General features: G+C 43.0%; 1 protein-coding gene across 1 annotated transcript in view; it reads right to left on the bottom strand.

The window, feature by feature from the left end:
• Positions 1-17,441, bottom strand: part of LOC132820600 (ATPase MORC2-like) — a 79,297-nt gene that overhangs the window by 24,770 nt on the left and 37,086 nt on the right. Inside the window, exons 12-13 of the mRNA XM_060832804.1 lie at positions 11,169-11,323; positions 5,806-5,934 (exon numbers count right to left, since the gene is read on the bottom strand). Coding sequence (XP_060688787.1) covers positions 5,806-5,934; positions 11,169-11,323 — 284 coding nt within the window. The remainder of the gene's footprint in view (positions 1-5,805; positions 5,935-11,168; positions 11,324-17,441) is intronic.

Raw genomic sequence — 17,441 nt, 5'->3', positions numbered from 1 at the left:
AAAAAAATTAGGACCTCAACAAAATCTTATGTAATTTTGACCCCACTTCTGGAGCTGATATATTGGCATCCCCACGATGGCCTCTGCTTACAGTTCAATCACCAATGTAAAAAGCAATGGCGAAAGGGGACAGCCCTGCCTGCTGCCCCTAAAAATATTGAGGTTGCTTGATCGTACCCCGTAGGTGATGACCGCCACGAGAGGTACACTGTAGAGAACCTTTACCCATTTTATGAAGACTTCGCCCAAACCAAACCGCTCGAGAGTATAGGAAAGTTACAGCCACTCAATTCGGTCAAATGCCTTCTCTGCATTTAAAGAAATCGCCAATCCCTGTATTGATTGCTGTTGGCATGCTTGAATTACATTAAGCAACCTCCTAACATTATTGGAGGATCTGCGACCCTTTATAAAGCACATGTGATCCTCTTTAATAATAGAAGGTAACACAGTCTCCAGCCTTAATGTGAAAGGATTTTAAAGCCCAGATTTAAGAGTGAGATGGGCCTGTACAAAGCACAGTCTTCCAGGTCCTTCCCTTTTTCAAGGATAAGTGAAATATTGGCCTCTCTCAGAGATGGTGGGAGACAATTATGACTGTATGAATCATTAAATATATTGAGCATCGGGCCTGACAGTATACTTAATAAATTCCTTATAGAATTCACTGGGAAGTCCGTCAGGGCCGGGTGCCTTTCCACTCTGAAGCTGCCTCACATCTTCCTGCACTTCTTTCTCTGATAACAAGGCATTGAGAAAGGTCTGTTGTTCGGAAGTCACATTCAGGAGCTTCAGATCTCTAAAAAAGGATTCCATTTTGGCCTGCCCCTCCTCATAACCCTCAGATTGGTATAACTTAGAGTAAAATCTCTGGAATGCCACATTAATCTTTTTGGAGTCCTTGTGTGACATTGTATGCAGATTGGAGAAAAACATAAAATCCCTACCTCTAGGGTGCAGACACCTCCAGATGTCCACCAACCCTAATTCCCCACACAGACCCACTAACTTTAGTTTGTACGGAGGGTATTGAGTAATCTTTGGGAAACCTGTCTACTGTGGGATCCATGAGACAGTTAAAATACCTCCCTATAATGATGTGCCGGGACTCAAGACTTATCAGTTTAGAAAAAGCATCTACCAAAAATTTAAGGGGATGAGCTGGGTGGGACAATAAAATTTTAAAACATTGTATTCTTCCCCATTTACAAACCTCCCGTGTATGTCTTTAACACACTCCAACAATTTAAATGGGAGATTTTTCCGAACCAGTATAGCCACTCCCCACTACTGGTATTAAATGATGAAAAATAAACTCGGTCAAAGCTATTCTGCTGTAATGTCAGATGCTTCTTGCCATCCAAATGTATCTCCTGTAACAAAGCAATATCCATCTTCTCCTTTCTAAGACTCAAGAGTACCTCCTTCCTCTTAATTGGTGAGTGATTTCCCTTGATATTCCATTTAATCAAATCATTAGCCATAATCTTCTGCAATAACATTTAAATTCCAGAGAGGAGGAACCCGAACCACAAACTGCTGAGCCTTAGTGTCAGATGATCCACCAAATATAAAAACTACATAACCACTACATTTAACCACCCCACAAAACTACTGAGAATAAAATACAACAAAAACCAAAAAACAAACCAACATATGAAGCGCCAACATCGGTGAATAGGGAACTTACCCCCTGCCCAGAGGGAGCAACTACCTATCCCAAACTGCCCATAAGTAGGTAGCTAACTATCCCAACCACCTTCACTTCTCCCAGCTCGAGCCACACTACAATCACAAGCAGAAAAGAATAAACACCCCATAGAATATCAATATGAATTAAAAAAAAAATTTCTTTAAAAAAAAGGGGGAATAAATACCCTACCCATCCTTTGGTATATCCTAACTTAGAAATTGAAAATATACATCTCAACCACTGCCAGACATAGTTTAAACCAATTATTATCAATAGAGGAAAACAAAGATAAAGCTCTAACTGGACTTCCTCAGTTTCTTTTACAGAATGATAAACACATACCCAAACAACACTATTTATGCATACTACAATTGTTCAAATTAGGTTAGTTTGTCCACAAAGTCTCTTGCCTTCTCTGATATGTCAAAGAGATGTATGGATCTATCTAAGGTGATCCAAAGTACTGCCGGATACCTCAGGGAGTACTGAATTCCAAGCTCCCTCAGTCTTCTCTTGAAACCATTGTAAGATTTTCATTTCTGGATCACCGCTGCTGAGAAGTCCTGAAAAAACATGATCTTAGAGCCCTCATAGATTAGGGCCTTCTGATCCTTCCCCTGGACTCTGGAAGCCTCCATGACTCTCTCCTTATTCCGGTAATGATGGAAACGCACCAGGAGAGGACAAGGACGTTGACCCAGACCCGATCTCCGCGCTGCGACTTGGTGAGCCCTCTCTATCTTCAATCCTCTCATGCCAGCCTCTAAGTCAAGGAATTTTGGCAGCCAATCCTCAACAAATTACGCAGGCCGCTCACCTTCCTTACCCTCAAGCAGACCGATGGTCCGAATGTTTTTTCTCCTGCCCCTGTTCTCAAGATCATCCACTCGGTCACGCAAATTACGGACCTGCATCTCCAGGGCTTGGATCCTATCCTTGGATGAACCGGCATTAGCTTCAACCTCATCCGTCCTCTTCTCCAGGTCTCCCAGCTGCTGCTCATGCTTCTGCAGCATGAGAGAGATTGGAGTCAGCTTCTCTTCAATCTGTTTCCCCAGCATCATGTGAGATTCCGAGAGCTGGTTCACCAGGGCTTGGAAAGTAATTGACTCCAAGGCTGCTGCAGGCTGAACTGCAGACCCGGCCTTGGATGCTCCTCCTCCCTTTTTAGGCATCTCAGAGCGGCTGAAAATAAAGTTAATTTTTAGAAGTTTCTTGGAACTCCACAATCTTTCCGGAGTCCCAAGATATCACGGTGGCCTGGGTTGGATGGGTTAAAGGATCTTCCTGCTTGTGCTGTGACGCAGAGCTCTGCAGTGTGCTCTTCTCAGATCGCCGCCATCTTGGATTCCCCCAATTTCCTTTTACTTTACCCCTCCTTTCTAATGTTTTAATTCTCAGGGACAATTCTCAAACACCAAATCCTCACTGAGTGTCCCTTTTTAATGCTAATACTTTGAACCACAGGCTTTTTCAGTAAACATGATTACATTATTGAACCATACAGTCTAGCACAGAGGTAGGCCTTGATGTAGGTTTGTTCACTGAGCTGGAAGGTTCGTTTTCAGATGTTTCATCATCACACTAGGTAATATCATCAGCGAGCCTCAGGATGAAACACTTGTGCTTTGACCCACTTTCTATTTATGTGTTTAGGTTCCTTGGGTTGGTGATGTCATTTCCTGTGGTGGTGTAATTTCCTGTTTGTTTTTTCAGGGGTGGTAAATGGGATCCAAGTCAATGTGTTTGATAATAGATTCCGATTGGAATTCCATGCTTCTAGGAATTCTTGTGCATGTCTCTGTTTGGCTTGTCCAAGGATGGATGTGTTGTCCCAGTTGAAGTGGTGTCCTTCCTCATCTGCATGTAAGGATACTAGTGAGAGTGGGTCATGTCTTTTTGTGGTTAGTTGATGTTCATGTATCCTGGCGGCTAGTTTTCTGCCTGTTTATTCAGTGTAGTTTTTGTTACAGTTCTTGCAAGGTATTTTGTAAATGACATTAGTTTTGCTTGTTGCCTGTATAGGGTCTTTCAAGTTCATTAGCTCCTGTTTTAGTGTGTTGGTGGGTTTGTGGGCTACCATGATGCCAAGAGGTCTAAGTAGTCTCAGAAATGACTGCCAGACTACTCCGACCTCTTGGCATCATGAAAGCCCACAAACTCACCAACGCACTAAAACAGGAGCTAATGAACTTGAAAGACCCTATACAGGCAACAAGCAAAACTAATGTCATTTACAAAATACCTTGCAAGAACTATAACAAAAACTACATTGGACATACATGAACATCAACTAGCCACAAAACGACATGACCCATTCTCACTAGTAACCCTTCTTGCAGACGAGGAAGAACACCATTTTGACTGGGACAACACATCTATCCTAGGACATGCCAAACAGAGACACGCACGAGAATTCCTAGTAGCATGGTATTCCAATCGGAACTCTATCAACAAACACAGTGACTTAGATCCCATTTACCACCCCTGAGAAAAGGAACAGGACATGCCATAGCCACAGGAAATGACATCACCAACCCAAGGAAACATCGACACATAGAAACGTATAGTACAGAATAGGCCCTTTGGCCCACGATGTTGTGCCGAAGGTTAATCCTAATGTAAAATAAAATAACTTAACATACGCATCTCTCAACTCACTGCTATCCATGTGCATGTCCAGCAGTCACTTAAATGTCCCCAATGACTTCGCTTCCACCATCTTAGCTGGCAGCACATTCCATGCATTCACAGCTCTCGTGTAAAGGACCTTCCTCTGACGTCGCCTCTATACCTTTCTCCTAATATCTTAATTCTCATACCAGTCAATCGTGCCCTGAGGAAAAGTCTCTGGCTATTGACTCTATTCATTCTTCTCATTATCTTGTACACCTCGATCAGGTCTCCTCTCTTCCTCCTTCGCTCCAGAGAGAAAAGTCCAAGCTTATTCAACCTCTCTTCATAAGGAAAGCCCTCCAGTCCAGGCAGCATTCTGGTAAACCTTCTTTGCACCCTCTCCAAAGTTTCTGTATCTTTCCTATAGTAGGGTGACCAGAACTGGACACAATATTCCAAGTGTGGTCTCACCAGGGACTTGTAGAACTGTAGCAAAATGTTGTGGGTCTTAAACTTGATCCCCCTGTTAATGAAAGCCAAAACATCATATGCTTTCTTAACATCCCTATCCACTTTGATTGCAACTTTGAGGGATCTATGTAGTTGCATACCAAGATCCCTCTGTTCCTCCACACTTCCAAGAATCCTGTCTTTAATCCTATATTCAGCATTCAAGTTTGACCTTCCAAAATGCATCGCTTTGCATTTATCCAGGTTGAACTCCATCTGCCTTTTCTCAGCCCAGCTCTGCATCCTGTATTTGGAAACCAAAACACATAAATAGCAAGCCGGCCATGCCACCAGTGCTTCATCCAGAGGTTCACTGATGATGTTATCTAGTATGGTGACGAAATGTCTGAAAAGGAACTTTCCAGCTCATTGAGCAAACCTACATCCAGAACCTCAACCAGAGCTACAAACCTTCTCAAAACTTGCTAATAGAAGTTGGCCATTTGGCTCATTGATTCTATGCCAGCACTTCCAATCCAATTAGTTTTGCTTCCCTATTCTTTCCCCATACACATGCTATATTTTTCCTTGAAATATTTAGCCAATATGTTTTTGTAAGCAACTACTTAATCGGTATTCACTACTGTATTGGACATAATGTTCCAAGCCCTGAATGTCATCCAAAAAGTGTTAAATGTTGATATTCTCTGTAACATTTTTTTTGAATTACGCCATTAATAATTCTAGTGCCTCAACGGTGAAAACTAGTATTTTAAATCCATCTTTAAAAAATACTGAAGTTCAGAAATGTATCTTTCTGCTCAACTTCAGTGTTCTCTCCCAAACTTTCAAGACACTTCAGTTAAATCAGTTTCCAGCCAGACCTCAATTAAATTTAACCCTGACTTTATGTTTAACACATTACCATTTGTTTGTTTTATACAGTTTTGATTAATCTGTTCCTGATGTTTACCTATAAAATAAAATGCTACTTAGAAAATACATTTCTTTACTGTGCTAGTAATTCACAAATAAGTGGAACTTACCACACTGCATTATAACTGGAATCTCAATGGCACGTTTCCTCTTGTACTGAAGTGCATTGGAAGGTGACAAGTTCCAGTTTGTTGACAAATATCCAAACTCATTCCAAAATTTTACAACTCCCATTTGGGCTGAAAGCACATGAAATGTCAGAATGACACAGATGTTCAGTTAATACTGGGATTCCTTAAAAAACTGAATGTTCCTAGTATTTATTGTGCAGCATGGAGATTTAATGTAGCAGTGATTACGGCAGTACTAAACTTTCCAGAGTTCTAACATTTGAAAACAAAGAATTACATCGACCACGGTTGGCATAATTTCCACTGAACTAACATCAACAATTTATATGGCACGAAATACAACCCATAGTAGGAGTGTTATTTTCAAAAATAGGTAGTATTTGCTCTTAGAAAGAATGGTAAACTAACCTTCCTTCAAAGTTGGGCAAGGGGACAACAATTACTTACATCATGAGTGGCTATCCCATGACCAGAAAGGCTCAGACAACTGATTGACAGAGTGTAAGTTACCTACCGCAGATCTATGATAGAACAATAAGTGCTCAGGGGCCGAGGGAAGATCTCAAGCAGACCTTGTTGAAATTTTTCATTGGACATTTCTGGAGATTAGTCTTCATTGAGCTGTCCTCATCAGTAGATGGAAGACAAACCAGAAGAGAAGAGAAAGACTCAGGGAAAGGTTCCCTAACACATCATCTACAAAGTAGGATGCTCAACTTTAACGAGACCAAAACCTTCTGTGCTGACAGTCTGTCTTCTGGTACGAGTGAACCATCCTCAATTTTCAAGGTTGTATACTTTCTTTATCTAATTAAATAACGCATCATATCTAAACTGCTACTTCTTAAACTCAAATTATCAGAATATTACTCAACTTGTTGACTGCCTATATTAGGTAACTGTGATCACGACCCCCCCTGAAAATCAACAATGCCATATAAATGTAAAACCATGCTGTAAGTGGTAAATGCAGGTAAAAGGAACAAATTCTGTTAATCAAGAGTCCAAACCACAGGCATGGAATAATCACAGTTTTTTTTTAGTTTCTGACAATGATGTTACAGTGCTAGTGATCAGAGTGATCCTCAATTCAGTTGACAGACTGTTGGACCTGGGTTTTTACTCAAGTCAGAAGTACTTCCTTTTGGAAGCAAATTACTGTGGATGCTGGAATCTGTGCTGAAAACAAATGCTGGAGATCACAGCAGGTCAGGCAGCATCCATGCAGACAGAGCAAGCTAACGTTTTGAGTCTAGATGACTCTTCATCAGAGCTGATGTGAAGTGTGGAGGAGACAACATTTATGCAATAGTGGAGGGTGGAGTGCTGGGGGAGAAAGAAAGTGGAGGAACTCCAGTAGAACCATCTGTTGTTTCCAGTCTGGCAGTTCGACACACCATTGTTCTGTCCTTCTCACACTCTAATCACTTAGTCTGCTCTATCAACACCTTTCTCCCCGGCATTTCAATACTCCCAGCACCCTCTCTCCCCACCTAACTATTGCATAAATACTGTCCCCTCCACACTTCATATCAGCTCTGAAGAAGAGTCATCTGGACTCAAAACGTTAGCATGGATGTGCCCTGACTCACTGTGATCTCCAGCATTTCTACTGTTGGTGGTTTTCTTCCATTCACAGAGATGACGGAAAGGCAAGGGGGGAGGGCAGAGGGTGAAGGGGCAAGTCAGCTTCCTTGTATTGCAGGATATTGGAGATCTGTGTGCAACTGCTCTCTCTGTTGTGCAACAAAACTCAATTCCAGGGCAAGTTCTCTTTTTTTCCCTGTTCATAGAGACAGAAAGTCTCATGAAAGTGCAATCAACCTCTCCAAAAGTCATATGTCCTTCCATAATCAATGTATGAACACCACACAATTCTACTTTCAAGTCATAAAACAAAACTGGTTCATTTTCTGCAATACAGTTGTCCAAACTTCCATTTTCCCAGTTCACATTACATCATACAATGCATTTGTATTGCTTCCAGAAATCAATGTACAGTATGCCCCGGCTCTCTTTTATCTTCAGTATATGTTATTCCTTCACAGAACTACAGTTAGTTGATTAAACATTATTTCTCTGTGCTAAATCCATGTGACTCCTGATTACGTTAAGTTTATCTAACTGAGCAGCTGTAATCTACTTATAACTGATTCTATTACCTTCCTGCAAAGGACATTAAATAACTAGGCAATTGTTTTCTATTTTCTGTCTCCCTCCCTTCCTGAATAGAGGGCTTAGATTTATTACTTTCCAGTCAAATTGAACAATTCTGGAACCTAGGAAATATTGTGAAATCATTAGCAACTCTTTGAAGGTCCTTGGATAATCTGCACCTGGACCCAAAGATTTATCAGCCCTAAGCTCAATTTGCTTTCCTCACAAGAGTAATTTCCACAGTACCCCCTTGTCTTCCAACTCTTGATTTACATGACTGGAATTTTTTATCCTGAAGACAAGGGTTCAATATTTTGTCCTAGGTTGTGGTCACAGTTAGGGAGCCTGCAGACCACTCCCAATGTTATGTCTTTCCTGGTATTATTCATCATCTCCATCCAAACCCATTCTACATTCTGATCTCCTTAACCAAGATCATCTCTAACTACTGCATCTTTAACACCACAGACATCATCTAGATAAAGTAGCCCATGATTGTCATCATATTCTTAAATATCCCTTTCACCATCGACACACAGTGGCAGCAGCAGAATGCAACTTTTACAAGATGCACTATAGAAATTCAAACATCCTTGGACAACAGCTTCCAAACCCACAACATCACCATCAAAAAGGACAGGGCAACAGAAACATGAAAATACCACCTCTGGCAAATTCCCCTCCAAACCACTCACAGTCCTGGCTTGAAAATATATCACTGTTCCCCCAATGTTACTGTGTTAAAATCCTGGAACTCCCTCCCCAACAGCATTGTTGGTGTACCTATACCAAATGTAGTGGTTCACGAAAGCAGCTGGCCATCAACTTCTCAAGTACACTTCGTAATGGACAATAAATGCTATCACGGCCAGTGACATGCCTGGAACAAATAAAAGGAAAACTATTGCTGCACTGTTGTCAAGGCCCATAATATTTTGTGGTATCCAGTGAGAACTCTGGGTCTATACTGAATGGAGGTAAAAACAATGACTGCAGATGCTGGAAACCAGATTCTGGATTAGTGGTGCTGGAATAGCACAGCAGTTCAGGAGCAGCGAAATTGACGTTTTGGGCAAAAACCATTCATCAGGAATAAAGTCAGAGAGCCTGAAGCGTGGAGAGATAAGCTAGAGGAGGGTGGGGGTGGGGAGAAAGTAGCATAGAGTACAATAGGTGAGTGGGGGAGGGGATGAAGGCAATAGGTCAGGGAGGAGAGAGTGGAGTGGATAGGTGTATCTCCTCCCAGGAGGACCAGTTCCACCACAGAACACACCAGATGGCCTCCTTCTTTAGAGACTGCAATTTCCCTTCCCACGTGGTTAAAGATGCCCTCCAACGTATCTCGTCCACATCCCGCAACTCCGCCCTCAGACTCCACCCCTCCAACCGTAACCGTAGGGTGCTCACCTTCCACCCTACCAACCTTCGCATAAACCAAATCATCCGCCGACATTTCCGCCACCTCCAAAAAGATCCCACCATCAGGGATATATTTCCCTCCCTATCCCTTTCCGCCTTCCACAAAGACCGTTCCCTCCGTGACTACTTGGTCAGGTCCACGGTCCCCTACAACCCACCCTCCCATCCTGGCACCTTCCCCTGCCACCGCAGGAACTGTAAAACCTGGGCCCACACCTCCTCCCTCACCTCTATCCAAGGCCCTAAAGGAGCCTTCCACATCCATCAAAGTTTTACCTGCACATCCACTAATATCATTTATTGTATCCGTTGCTCCCGATGTGGTCTCCTCTACATTGGGGAGACTGGGCGCCTCCTAGCAGAGCGCTTTAGGGAACATCTCTGGGACATCTGCACCAATCAACCACACCGCCCCGTGGCCCAACATTTCAACTCCCCTTCCCACTCTGCCGAGGACATGGAGATCCTGGGCCTCCTTCACCGCCGCTCCCTCGCCACCAGACACCTGGAGGAAGAATGCCTCATCTTCCGCCTCTAACACTTCAACCCCAGGGCATCAATGTGGACTTCAATAATTTCCTCATTTCTCCTTCCCTCACCTCACCCTAGTTCCAAACTTCCAGCTCAGCACTGTCCCCATGACTTGTCCGGAGTTGTCCTACCTGCCGATCTCCTTTTCCACCTATTCACTCCATCCTCTCCTCCCTGACCTATCACCTTCATCCCCTCCCCCACTCACCTATTGTACTTTATGCTACTTTCTCCCCACCCCCACCCTCCTCTAGCTTATCTCTCCACGCTTCAGGCTCTCTGCCTTTATTCCTGATTAAGGGCTTTTGCCCAAAATGTCGATTTCGCTGCTCCTTAATGCTGCCTAAACTGCTGTGCTCTTCCAGCACCACTAGTCCAGAACCTATACTGAATGGAGTTGAGAAGGATGTGTTGGGGGATCTAATTGAAACAAACAGAATACTGAATGGCCTGAACAAAGTAAATGTCGGGAAGATGTTTTCATTGGTAGGAGAGTCTAGGACCCAAGGGCACAGCCTCAGAGTAAATCTTTTAGAACTGAGATAAAGAGAAACTTCTTCTGCCAGAGAGTAGTGAATCTATAAAATTCATTGGCACAGAAGGCTGTGGAGGCCAGTTCATTGAGTATATTTAAAGAGACATTGGATTGCAGGTTCATAGCTCTTTGAAAGTAGAGTCGCAGGTAGATAGGATAGTGAAGGCAGCATTTGGTATGTTTTCCTTTATTGGTCAGAGCATTGAGTATAGGAGTTGGGAGGTTGTGATGCGGCCGTACAGGATGTTGGTTAGGCCACTTTTAGAATATTGCATGCAATTTTGGCCTCCTTCCTATTGGAAGGATGTTGTGGTACACAAAAGGACTCAGAAAAGACTTGCTGGATGGCTATTTAATTTAAGTACCGAACTATTCAATAACAATTGAGTTGTCTGACTATAATAATTTGAAGCTTTTTCTAAATATCTAAACATATTATTCATTTGCTCCACTGCGTTTTACTTTTTTCTTTGACACTGATATGCTTTGCGAGCAGAAAAACCAACTTCACCCAATCACTGACTTGTAATTGAAGTAATTAATCCAATTGTATGGTTCAAATCCTTGTATATCATCTCATACAAAGCCCATGCACAGAACAGTGAGAATGAAGGCATGTATCTACTTCAGGCATATAATACACAGCTCACACTAGAAGCGTTTATTTTACAAATCACAATAAACTACATCTTTTTCTTACCAATGCCAAGATCCTTCCAATACTGATACAGAAATTGACCCATAATGCGAAGCAAACTGGAGTATTCTTTGGCATCTGCAAAGTCTTGCTTATTATGAGTGGGCTCCATCATCACACTGGGTACATCGACAACACCCACAACACCGCGACAAGCCCTAAGAATATAAATTCACAGTGAATAACAAACAGATTGCATCTTCTGCTGCAAATTTATCAACATGTGAATTAAGCATATTGTGAAATAGAAGACTATTAGGTTGCCTGACCAGCATAGTCATTTCATAATCCAAGAACTAATTTCATGATATTCAGATCGGTAAAGTTGCTGAAGATGGTACTACAGAAACAAAATCTATTTACCTCACCAACTACTTACAGCAACACCACATGGAATATCATGTTGAGAAGAGCACTCTCACAAGCCTCTGCTGCTTGTGTCAGAAGCAGTTGCAGTGGTGCTATCATAACATAGCTCAGTTCAAACCAGCTGTTGCAACTTTGGACTACAGAGTTCCACTGGACATATTTGGGTTATCATTTATCAAAGATCAAGTGTGCAATTGCAAGAAAGGTTTAGCATCGGTACTAATTAAAGGGCTAGACACCCAACATGTAACGAAGGTAATTTTTAATAACCTCTGCTATTACAAAATCTCTGAGGTACTCTAGAGACGTGTTCTCTAACTATTTCAGGTGCACCATCACTTTCTGAATTTAAGGATAACACAAGACCGTAAGAAAGTATCGAACAGCCATTTTATTGTTTGTGCTATATAAACATGAAACAAATTATTAATATAATTATTAGTTTTGTTTGCCACTCGCCAAGTCCCAGTGTTACATCTGTGACTGGACATTATCTGTCAGTGTTTAGAAGTTTGGGTTGTAGTTTGAGTCTTCTAGCTATGTACAGTCCATCAAATGGCTGAGATACTTAGATTTTGTTATCTTCATTTGGGAGAATGCTGTCTGGTATATGTGGGCTCAAAGTATGTTTTCACTTTAAAAGCACAAGATGACAAATCCACAAAAATCACAGGCCTTTGATCTCAATATAATTTTGCATTGTAATTATCTCCATATAAATTCCATTTCTTTGTAAATCAGATACCTAATAGAATTTAGTAGCTAATCTACATCTACTTGAAAAAAATGTATCTGATGGCAATTTGTTTAATTATGTCTAATTCTTGAAATCACCTGCTAGCTTTCTCAGGAAGAAATATGCAGAATTTTTCTTTAGTTTTGAGTCTGGATGATGTGCTAGAAAAGAAAATCAGTGTTGCAACATTTTTGTAAAATTGAGAGGACCACAAACTCTGTTTCAATTTGAATACATTCACAGCACTGATCTTTAATGTCAAGTATCAGTCCTTTCCCTGTGTTCCCATTTCAACCTGCTCAGTTTTGACATTATTTCTGTAAACTACCCAAACTTGATGTGGTTCTGTTCGCCGAGCTGGAAGTTCTTGTTGCAAACGTTTCATCCCCTGGCTAGACGACATCATCATTGCTCTGGAGCCTCCTGCGAAGTGCTTCTTTGATGTTTCTTCCGGTATTTATAGTGGTCTGTCCTTGCCGCTTCCGGGTGTCAGTTTCAGCTGTCCGCTGTAGTGGTTGGTATATTGGGTCCAGGTCGATGTGTTTGTTGATGGAGTTTGTGGATGAATGCCATGCCTCTAGGAATTCCCTGGCTGTTCTCTGTCTGGCTTGCCCTACGATAGTAGTGTTTTCCCAGTCGAATTCATGTTGCTTGTTGTCTGCGTGTGTGGCTACTAGGGATAGCTGGTCGTGTCGTTTCGTGGCTAGTTGATGTTCATGTATGCGGATTGTTAGCTGTCTTCCTGTTTGTCCTATATAGTGTTTTGTGCAGTCCTTGCACGATATTTTGTAAACTACATTAGTTTTGCTCATATTGGGTATCGGGTCCTTTGTTCTAGTGAGTTGTTGTCTGAGCGTGGCTGTTGGTTTGTGTGCCGTTATGAGTCCTAAGGGTCGCAGTAGTCTGGCTGTCAGTTCTGAAACGCTCCTGATGTATGGTAGTGTGGCTGGTCCTTTTGGTTGTGTCATGTCCTCGTTCCGTGGTCTGTCTCTTAGGCATCTGTTGATAAAGTTGCGTGGGTATCCGTTTTTGGCGAATACCTTGTATAGGTGTTCCTCTTCCTCTTTTTGCAGTTCTGGTGTACTGCAGTGTGTTGTGGCTCTTTTGAATAGTGTCCTGATGCAGCTTCGTTTGTGTGTGTTGGGGTGGTTACTTTCATAGTTTAGGACATGGTCTGTGTGTGTTGTTTTCCTGTGTACCCTTGTGGTGAATTCTCCGTTCGGTGTTCTCTGTACTATCACGTCTAGGAATGGGAGTTGGCTATCCTTTTCTTCTTCTCTCATGAATCGGATTCCTGTGAGTGTGGCGTTGATGATCTGGTGTGTTTTTTCTATTTCCGTGTTTTTGATGATTACAAACGTGTCATCGACATATCTGGGTGTCTCAGACTCCTCCCTCCCCTTCCTAGACCTTTCCATCTCTATCTCGGGCGACCGACTCAACACAGACATCTACTATAAACCGACTGACTCCCACAGCTACCTGGACTACACCTCCTCCCACCCTGCCCCCTGTAAAAACTCCATCCCATATTCCCAATTCCTTCGTCTCCGCCGCATCTGCTCCCAGGAGGACCAGTTCCAACACTGCACAGCCCAGATGGCCTCCTTCTTCAAGGACCGCAGATTCCCCCCAGACGTGATCGACGATGCCCTCCACCGCATCTCCTCCACTTCCCGCTCCTCCGCCCTTGAGCCCCGCTCCTCCAACCGCCACCAAGACAGAACCCCACTGGTTCTCACCTACCACCCCACCAACCTCCGCATACAACGTATCATCCGCCGTCATTTCCGCCACCTCCAAACGGACCCCACCACCAAGGATATATTTCCCTCCCCTCCCCTATCAGCGTTCCGCAAGGACCACTCCCTTCGTGACTCCCTCGTCAGATCCACACCCCCCACCAACCCAACCTCCACCCCCGGCACTTTCCCCTGCAACCGCAGGAAATGTAAAACTTGCGCCCACACCTCCACACTCACTTCCCTCCAAGGCCCCAAGGGATCCTTCCATATCCGCCACAAGTTCACCTGTACCTCCACACACATCATCTATTGCATCCGCTGCACCCGATGTGGCCTCCTCTATATTGGGGAGACAGGCCGCTTACTTGCAGAACGCTTCAGAGAACACCTCTGGGCCGCCCGGACCAACCAACCCAACCACCCCGTGGCTCAACACTTTAACTCTCCCTCCCACTCCACCGAGGACATGCAGGTCCTTGGACTCCTCCACCGGCAGAACATAACAACACGACGGCTGGAGGAGGAGCGCCTCATCTTCCGCCTGGGAACCCTCCAACCACAAGGCATGAATTCAGATTTCTCCAGTTTCCTCATTTCCCCTCCCCCCACCTTGTCTCAGTCGGTTCCCTCAACTCAGCACCGCCCTCCTAACCTGCAATCTCCTTACTGACCTCTCCGCCCCCACCCCACTCCGGCCTATCACCCTCACCTTGACCTCCTTCCACCTATCCCACCTCCATCGCCCCTCCCCCAAGTCCCTCCTCCCTACCTTTTATCTTAGCCTGCTTGGCTACTCTCTCTCATTCCTGATGAAGGGCTTATGCTCGAAACGTCGAATTCCCTATTTCTGAGATGCTGCCTGGCCTGCTGTGCTTTGACCAGCAACACATTGTCAGCTGTGATCTCCAGCATCTGCAGACCTCATTTTTTACTGGTGGATTATGCACTGGTATTAGAAAAAATGAAAAGGGGAAAATCAGGATAATTTCTAGAAAATTCAAAAAGTCTGCATTTGTGTTGAGCATGGCTGGTGTACCATAAGTTGTGATGAAAACCAGTCTCTGGAGTGTTCTGCAGCAGGTATCCTCACCCCCTGTTCTCTCTTTCAGATGCAAAATGTGCATTCGTCATTCTGATAGATTCATTGAACTGCAGTGAGAAACATTCATAGTCCTTCAGGTCTCAGTGTAGTTGGTGAACGAGATCTTTGGATAAAGATCCCATTTGTCATGCTACAGTGGAAGCACAAAATGATAAACTCAAGATTGCAGTTATTATTTCTTCTTTGTTGTTTAAACCTTTGAATAAAGTGTCATTCTTGTTGAATTATTTTGCCATCCCTCTTGGATTTCTTGTTTTGCCAGAAGTTGGCAAATGCAAAATGATGCCTCTTTGTAAGCCTTACATTTTGATGCTGATTTAGCAAAAAAAAAGATTGTTGAGCTTTCAACAAGGCTTCAGTTTGTCAAATATCTCATTCCAAAGCATGCTGTTCGAGGGAAAACTATCCTTGAATTTACTCTGCATTTCAAATTACCCTTTTTACTTATCATATACTTTGTTAGCGAAGAAGGCAAACTCCTGTACCTTTTAAAATTGTGAGTGGAAATTTCCCATTCTACGTGGAAATTATACATTTTTGAGATGGTTAAGTTCATCATTCATCACTATTGCTTCACCCTGTAGTTCATGCTGTCACTCTGCCATTGGTTATCCTGCAAATAGGCCTCTGGATCAGTACCTCTGGGACATTCAGAATGTTGCTAGCTGCTTTCAAGTGCGGAGGCATGGGTGGTCACTTCTACAGTCATGATTTACTTCTGAAGGCCCTGGTCAGTTTAGTTTGTTTGATTATTGTATGTGGAGCATGGCAGCATTCCCCTTAAATTTTTATTGTCCTGCACAGATCTATTAGATTAGCAGCTAAAGAAAACAAGACTGATGGTCTACAAAGAATGTCAAAGGAGTAGGAAAAGCTGAGCTGTACTTTCATAGAGTCCATATGGGTTGAACTGCCTACGTTTCTAGCACTGTGATATATCGGCTTTACCATCAGTTCCTAGGTTTTTTTTATTCTTTTGTACACAAAACATTCTTTACCTGTAATACAGTCTGCCTGAACCAAACTGAAACACCATACAAGCAGTTGGAAATGCCTGCACTTTTCTCTAGCCAAACAGCTTCTGGAAAGGAACTCATGCAGCAGCATGATGATTGACGTATATGCGATGATGGAGAAAGAGTAGGTTGTGAGATCAACCATCAGACTCAAATCAGTCATGCAACATGTTAGAGAGAGAGACCATGGCTCGAGACTATTTTGAAATGTTCGGGTGATTTCTTATATTTGGCAGACAGTGTTGCTACATCCTTAACATGGAAGTCAGGGGTTTCAATGACTTATTCATATAAATCAGATATGGGCACTGTCATTGCAGTGCCTCTGGTTCTGCAGCACATTAGGGAAAGCAGTAGGCCGTACATTACCTTCTGTCAATTTGGAGCTGGACTCCTCTGTACTCCTCAGAAGAGGCATGATGCTGTGGGGCATGGCAGCAGTACACTAAGTTCTCGGTGGGCATGCCCAATAGCACTCTCCTGTATGTTGCTCATCAAGATTCTAATGAGACTCATCTGTAGCAGGATCTGTTTCCTAATCTCCCTCCTGAAGCTGCATGAAAAATGAACATCCTTTCTCACTATCAAACCTGTCATACTCTGCTGATCTGAACTCTACGTTAGCCTACCAGTTATGAGCAGTGCCAATATTTGAATTGGCTGCTGTGACAGATTGAGTTTTATGGCCCTATCATTGGTAGTGTTGTTGTTCTTTCTCCTCCTCAGGTTCTGATTGGGCTGAAGACAGTTCATGTGTCTGAAGTCAAAAATTAGAAGGGAATGGGTGGATAGTGAGAATCAAGTAGCCCACGGTGACAGTATCAACAGCCAACAAGGACATGGATGAGCTGGGAATTTAGAAGCAGCACAAAGCAGGAGCGTACCACACTTCTCTATGTTCTCAGCAAAGCCTGATGACAATATGAGCTCTAACTGTCCAAGGTACAGACCCCACCTCCCAGTTACCAATACTCCTGACCTTACCAGAAGTCTACCAGAATAAGCATCTGTCTTCTGGGAGGTATTGAAAGCAATCTGGAAGATTTCAAAATTATAAATCAAGCATATGAATTAATATAATTAATTGATTGTCTCATGTATCAAAGTATGTGAAAAGCTTTGTTTACAAGCAGTATAGGTAGATCACAGTAAGCAAGGTTGTACAGAACTAGATTTAGACAGAGACATACAGGTAACATTGGACAGGGTGTAGAAGAGAGATCAACATTAGCAAGATTAGCATTATTTGAGGGGAGAGAGTCCATTCAATAGTCTAAAACTGGCCGGGAAGAAGCTGTCCCTGAACGT

The sequence above is a fragment of the Hemiscyllium ocellatum genome, chromosome 12 (genome assembly GCF_020745735.1).
Source record: "Hemiscyllium ocellatum isolate sHemOce1 chromosome 12, sHemOce1.pat.X.cur, whole genome shotgun sequence".
In the NCBI taxonomy this organism is placed as follows: Eukaryota; Metazoa; Chordata; class Chondrichthyes; order Orectolobiformes; family Hemiscylliidae; genus Hemiscyllium; species Hemiscyllium ocellatum.
This window is presented reverse-complemented; position numbering and strand designations above follow the sequence as displayed.